Source organism: Buteo buteo, chromosome 4, assembly GCF_964188355.1.
Source record: "Buteo buteo chromosome 4, bButBut1.hap1.1, whole genome shotgun sequence".
Taxonomy (NCBI): domain Eukaryota; kingdom Metazoa; phylum Chordata; class Aves; order Accipitriformes; family Accipitridae; genus Buteo; species Buteo buteo.
The window spans coordinates 51065182-51072330 of record NC_134174.1 but is presented as its reverse complement, the minus strand read 5'-3'; the positions used below and the strand labels follow the sequence as shown (position 1 = coordinate 51072330).

General features: G+C 47.8%; 1 protein-coding gene across 1 annotated transcript; it reads left to right on the top strand.

Moving 5' to 3' along the window:
* The first annotated feature begins 1884 nt into the window (after window positions 1-1884).
* On the top strand, window positions 1885-6269 carry PPP1R3C (protein phosphatase 1 regulatory subunit 3C). The gene is made up of 2 exons (XM_075026928.1): window positions 1885-1974; window positions 3721-6269. The coding sequence occupies exons 1-2, from the start codon at window positions 1961-1963 to the stop codon at window positions 4664-4666; spliced, it is 960 nt and encodes a 319-aa protein (XP_074883029.1). The 5' UTR covers window positions 1885-1960; the 3' UTR covers window positions 4667-6269.
* The last annotated feature ends 880 nt before the right edge of the window (window positions 6270-7149 follow it).

The window sequence follows — 7149 nt, the reverse complement described above, 5'->3', positions numbered from 1 at the left end:
TACATAGTAGCAGAAATACGTGTAGCAAAGCCTTGAGGCGACTCCTTTTGTGCAGACTTCAAGCGTGGAATAAAATAATTTCCCAGGTCTTATTTAATGCCTGCACACAGGTAGCGTGATACAGCAGCCCCAGCTGCTGCACGTAGACCCCAATAACACAGCAGCCCAGCTAAGCGGTGCCGTCGAGGAAGCTGCATGGACAGAGAATCAAGTAGCCCAGGCTCATGAAACTTCTCCAGAATTATTCACTCATTTTTTATAACAATGGGGAAATACAGGAGACTTGCTAAATGCGACATGTGCCTAGTCCTCCCTTAGGCCCACGAGGGATGTTGGGCCCTGCTTACTGCTGCCAGGCAGGCGGCCGGGACTGAAAGTCTTTGTAGTTCTTCCTAAAGACAAATAAACTCCTTGCAACTAGCAAGACTTCCAGAGCACAGGTACTGTTTTCTAGCACTTTCCCTAGGGAAACGATGAGAAAATATCATCTACCTTTGAGAAGGAGCTGGCAGTCACCAAGAGATAAGAAAGATGGAGAAAGGAAAGGAGAGGAAGAGGATGTGAGCAGCAGCGATGTGACTTGAGAAGCGGAGGGCTGGGGAAGGTCATCCTGAATAACTGGCGCCAGGGAACAGAGCGGGACTTTCCAAAACCTTGTCTGCATTGCCAGTTAGTGCTTCAGGCTTCATCTGTGTGACACTTGGTGTCACGTACTGGCACGAAAGGCAGGAACTTCAGTCACCAAGGGTCCCAGCTAAGAAACTGAAGTCTTACTGTCCTATGAATACTCGCATTATATGTACAGAGACAGCATACTGATATGTGTGCCACACATCAGTCAGCAGAAGTCTTCCCTCTTCAGCCCTTTCATGATTGTTTTTTCTCTCTGCTTCTGCGTAGCTTGAATCCAAAATGGAGGTGTCCTTGTCACCACCTGCCATGCTCACACACTATCTCCTAATGAACTGTCACACATAGCACCAGAGCTTTTGATTTTTTTTCTGCTCACAAATCAGGAACAGAAGAATAATTTGGTGAGCCAGAAAAATCCTGTCTCATCTGTTCATCCCTGTCAGGCCCCTTTGCTTCACGTAAAGCACAGGACTTCCTGCTGTTTATTTGTGGTCTCATCTACCGGTAAGAACTATGAACTCAGAAAATTACAGTTCACAGACTCTGTGTCACATCTTTCAGGGCGACTGCAAGTCATCTGTTGCCCTTGGGAAAAGAGCAAATGGGCCAGCGAGAAGGTGACAGCGAACCTGTCGATCCGCAGAAGACCCAGAGAGGCCGTTAGCAGCCAGGGCACTGTCCACGAAGAGCAGCGACTCGTGATGGACCTTCTCCGGGTGACTCAGCCTGCAGAAGACAGCGCGCCGCCACCCGCGGGCTGTCCACCCCTCCCGCATCTGCAAGGGCTCGGCAGCCTTGCGGGCCCTGCGCCTGGGGCCCTCTCGGAGGCAGGTAACGCAGCAGCGCTACGCCAACGCTGCGGGGGCTGCGTTCCACCGATTTTTGCCCCTTTGCTCTAGAAACGGGCAACAGAACGCGGGGACTGCAGCTGGCCTGTCACATCCTCAGCCGGCGCCTGCAGATCACCACGCGTGGGAGGTGAAAAGCCCTCGGCACCGTTCAAATTAAATGTCCAGAAGTACATTTTCGGGGGGGGGGGGGGGGGGGAAGGCGACCGCGGGTGTCCCCGCGCGGGGGTCGGCCCACGGCGCTCGGCAGCCGGGCTAGCCGCCGCCGCACGGCCGGGACACGTGAAGGGGAGGCGGCAGCCGGCCCCCCCCCCCCCCCCGGGCCGCCGTCACGCACAGCCCCGCCGCGCCGCACCCCACCCCCGCGGGGCCGGAGCCGCCCCTTGGCCGCCCGCCGCGGGAAGGGCCCCATAAAGGCGGCGGCGGCTGTGGTGGAGCGGCGGAGGCGCGGAGCGGCCCCGGCAGCAGCAGGCGGCCCCATGCACTGCAGCAGGTAAGCGCCGCCCGCCCGCCCCCCCTCCCCCGGCACCGCGGCAGGGAGCCGCTCCGCTCCGCCCGCTGCCCCCGCGCCTGCTTTCCCTCCCGTGGTCTTTGGGGTTTTTTTACTGCTTTCGCTCCGGTTTTGGTTTTCTTTGTAGGTGCGCTCCTCCGGACCCGCGGAAACAACAGCCCGCGGGCTGCAGCCCTTGGGGCCGCAACGCCTCGAAACTTGCGCCGCTCCTCTCCCCTCCCCTCCCCCGCTTTTACGGGTCCCGCAAACGAGTCCTTACGCCTCTGCGGTGCCCGGCAATGGCGCTGCTGAATCCGCCGCATCTCTTGCTGGCGGTTCGGGTTTGCCTCTTCTAGCAGCCTACCTTTTTCAGGTTGTGTTCCTGGGCTTTTTTTGGTTGGTTGGTTTTTGTCGTTTTGGGGTCCCCCCCCCCTCTTTTTTTTGATACTGCAAAAGCATAGGAGCTGTTGCCCCAGGAGCTGGTCACAAAAGTTGCAGAGAGAGTATTTTTGAAGCCTTAGTTCTTTTCCTATTAAAGCAAAGCAAACTTGATTAATTTGATGCTGGTACTCTCCTCGTCCTACTTATTATGGCAAATACTGCCACAATAAAAAAAGCAAAGAGAAGAATTAAGAGGCCAGCACAGCTTCAGCTTTTTTTGGCAGGGCTCTGGAATACTGGTGAGAGCCCTGGAAAGGAGAAAGCCATTTATTTAAGTGACAAAGCAAATACTCTGGCTTCCTGTGACTCAACAAAAATCTGCACTTCCAGCAAGGACTGCATCCTTCTCAGAAGGGATGTGCTGCAGTTGAAGCCCATTTTTACAAATATTCAAGCTAACTAGCTTTCAATGGGCCATGCTCTTGCATAGTAATTGTGGTTTTCATCATCTGGGAGGGAGGGTTATGAATAAATCTTTACAAATAAAGCTGTAGCATTCTTACTGAATACTTGCAGTAGGCTTTGGGCATGGACTTTGGGAATTATGAAAAGATGCTTTTAAGCCAGTTCTTGAAGTCCGATGAGGTGAAAAAAGAAAGTGTGTGCCCTGCCCCCCCAACCCGCTTTCTTTTTTGTCCTATTCACTCAGCAGTCAATGTTAACAGTGCAAGAGAGCTCTGTTACTTAGACCTGGGTTAATAGCTCATAGAAAATATTTCCAAAGGTGCTTTAGCATTTTTATTTGTCTGAATTAACCAAAACCAGGGTGCCTAACATACATTTATGGTTCAGAGCCACAGTGTGATGGTTCTGCACCAAGGTACATAGCCTCCCATTTGACGCTGTGATGGGATAGGTGACTTGCTTAATATAGTGCTGTCTCTGCTCAGAGGTGAAGCAGCTGATCCAGCTTGCTGGAATTTTAAGACCTGGCTCAGTCTCTAAAAGGGAAGCTAAGGTGGTTGAGCACTTCCACTGTAACTGAATCTGTTTTAGTGGTTACTAGAATATTCTGTATTTTCAAGGAAATACGTTTAATTGGCTGTCACTAAAATCTATTTTTCAGAGGTTTGGAAAAAGTAGACAAGATGACATTTGAATTGAAAGAGTTCAGAGTTAGCAAGAAATGACTGAACAGTCTCACCCTAGTTCCTCAGCTTGAACTGTCCATTTTAATTTAGGCTGCGTTAAAGACGTGCAAAGATGAGGCCATGAATAATTAAGACAGCAGATGAAGCAAATATGCATTCTTAAGACGCTTCTTACCTGATGTAACAAATAATAATGTCCTGTCTTTCTGCTTTTCAGAATGATACAGATCTTGGACCCGAGGCCCTTGCCAAGTTCCATCATGCCCGTGGACGTGGCCATGAGAATATGCTTAGCCCATTCCCCACCACTGAAGAGTTTTCTCAGCCCTCTTGAGGACTGCCAAAGAAACAACTTTGTGAACAGATTCAAACCTCTCAGACCGTGTCTTCACATGAAACGTGACTCCGAAGCTCAGAAGAGTGACTGGAACCACTCAGCAGCCCGAGCGAAGAAGCGAGTTGTGTTTGCGGACTCGAAGGGGCTGTCCCTGACAGCGATACACACCTTCTCCGAGTTCCAGGAGCACCCTGGGTGGGATCTTCAGTTTGACCTCTTAGGCATTGAAAACATAACATCTGGCTTAAAGCTACATGAGGAGAAAAACTTGATTCTGAGTTTCCCTCGGCCCTCAGCTGACTACCTGGACTTCAGGAACCGTCTGCAGAAGAACTTGGTCTGCCTGGAGAACTGCACCCTGCAAGAGAAGGTGCTGTCAGGCACTGTGAAAGTAAAAAATGTGAGCTTTGAAAAAAAGGTTCAGGTTCGAATTACCTTTGATACATGGAAGACTTACACGGACATTGAGTGTGTATACATGAACAATGTTTACAGTGATTCTGAAAATGATACCTTCTCATTTACCATTGACTTGCCTCCTGCCATTTCCCCTGAAGAGAAGATAGAGTTTTGCATTTCTTACCAAAGTGGAGAACATACCTTCTGGGACAATAATGAGGGTCAGAATTACAAGATTCTCCATGCAGAGTGGAAGCCTGATGGCGTTCAGATACCATCTGCCAAGAAAGACTGTGTAGATCTTCAGACTCCAACGAGAGGACAAGAAAGAGAGCCTGATCAACTAGGCAGTCCGAGGCTGTCCACTGGTCTCTTTCCCCAGTGGCAGAGCTTGGGTCAGGTTGAAAATTCATCACCATATTGGTGATCGATACTAAGCGAGGAAGCGTTCTTCCATTTGGCAACAGAACAGTGTTAGTTTTCTGGTTCACATACTACGTGATGAAACCACCTGGCAGGTTTTGTTGGCTGTCTGAGCAAATCCAAATCCACTAGTCCGTGGGACTTGGTAAACCATATTATGCTACTGAAGTTCTTAGCCAAACCTTATCCTTGGAAGGAAGGAAAACCCGGATAAAACCCACGCGTATGCCACCTACTGTAGAAATAGCATGCCTGTATCTTAAGTATACGCTGCTTGCTTTCTGCTGTTGACTCTCCCGAGTCACTAGGAGAGAGACTCTCGTAAAGAAGTGTGGAAGGCGATGGTACCTTAGCAAGCTGTAGTAACTGCATGTGAGAGAGTATGTGTGCATGCGCAGGGATGTTACATGAATGGAACATCACAATTCATTTTGCACCTATTAGGAGTGCAGTAGAGATGAGGTGATGCTGTCAGGACAGAAGCTTGCTATGACCCTCTGCGTGCTTATAACAGAGGCTGGTAGGAATGCATGGCTAGGATTTGTGGCTTCAATACAGGTTAAGAAACTTGGAGAGGATAATGGAAATGTGGGTAAAGGGGAAGAGGTAGGCTGTGCTGTATAACTTGGAGACGTACAGTGTTCTAATTTCTTCTTTCCAAAACTGGTCTTCTAAATCCCAGAGAAATTTCTATGGGATAAAAAGAAGAATACAGAAAACAAGTGGTTTCACATGCAAAGTGAGTGTTGGAAGTGACCGCTGCTTTGGGAAGACATCTCTGTCCTCATTGGCTTTGTGAATAATAAACGTCTTGCATTTGAGAACAAATCTAACCTTGACTTCATCATCCTACTCACTTAGCAGGCAGATGATTACCTTCTAATTTTAAAAGAAAAATGTGCCTTTTAAAAAAGATTTTTAAACCACCCTACATGCCGAAAATAGGGTTAAGTGACAAAACAAAGTGATTTGTAAACTTTCTAGTCTGTAGCAGCATTAGATGGTCTAATCTTACAGCATCTGATGGTCAAGTGTCCTGCTCCCTATTGCAAAGTTAGCAATGACATAGGCAAGGTCCTTCATATTGAAGATGGTGAATTAGCTGTACTTTGTGAAAGCTAATTTCTTTAAAAGAGCAGGGTTGCTACTAGTTTTTTCTAGACTGAATGTAGGCTTGCACATAAATAGGAAACTGCTCTGTTTTATTGTACCTCATTTTTTGAAGTTTTTTCTTTTTTAGACTTCAGTAAGCTAACGTATATTTTGTATCTGCTTATAATTTAGCTGAGCTGGCAAACTGTAAAGGTGATCTGTGTTTCATGCAAGACTTGTGTGAGGAATTGTCCAATATGTGCTCAGTAGATGTGAATACTGGCACACCTTTTAGCTGTACAGAAGTGCTGTTAACATCAAAATATAAATCACATTTTTGCCCATCGCTATGAAGTGTAATATCCTGAGTCTGAAGCTACCAGGAATGCAGTGAGACGATAAATACTAAGGTGAAAGAAGCCTCCTCCACTAATTGCACTTTTCCCCCTATGTAACCCTTGCTGTTACATGTAAACTAGCCGTTTTAAGAATAAATTGTATTTTGATACACCTGGTTCTTACTGTGTTAGCTCAATCTGTCTATTTTCTCAACTTCTTTAAACAACTTCAGCTGTGATATAAGGTACAACCAGTTTGTTCTGTGTCATGGGATGTTGCTAAAGCTGGCTGTGGTATGGTATCTCAGGTCAGCAGCTGGCATTACCCTGAAGATGAAATCCAAGCTCTTCACTAAATGAGGGATCCTCAGAAGTGTTCACCTTATGGGTTGTATCATTCAAAAAAAACCCCCAACCCTGTACCTCACCAAATTTAACTGGAATATTTGGGTTTGACAGATTCTGTCAGGGATCTTGCTGTGCCATGGGTGAGTCTGTCTGGCACGAGTCTGTCTTAATCTGATGGTGAGACTGACCTGCCAAGCTATAGCATATGAGATGCTTGCATGGGTGCATCTAGACAGCAGCACTTAATGTCTTCTGGCTTGCTTTCACCTGGGACTTAGCTCATTACGCTGCCTCCTGCAGCCATACTGCTCTTTGGGGCACTGGGAGGTTGAGTTTTTTCCTCTTATACCCAGGAACCCAGCTGAATTGCCATCAGCACCAAACAACTCCCAGCAAAATAAAGCGTCTGGCTTTGAGGCAGCCATTCACCTTTGACACTGCAGCATGGACCTACCCTTGCAGTTACTTAGAATGGAAAAAATGGTGCATTGTTTCCCCAAGGGATGTAGTCCCTGGGGGGCAGAGGGTTTTGGTACACCCCTGCTTCTCCAAGGTGGGAGTTTAGACCAGCACAAAGTAAGAACAGGCTAGACAGCACCAGTTGCACACCAGATACTTCATATGTGATTTCTTAATATGTTAACTCAGTGACACGATGCAGTTTAGTTCAATCTGTTGCACACAAAGTCAACGGTTTCCCAGCAAGAGA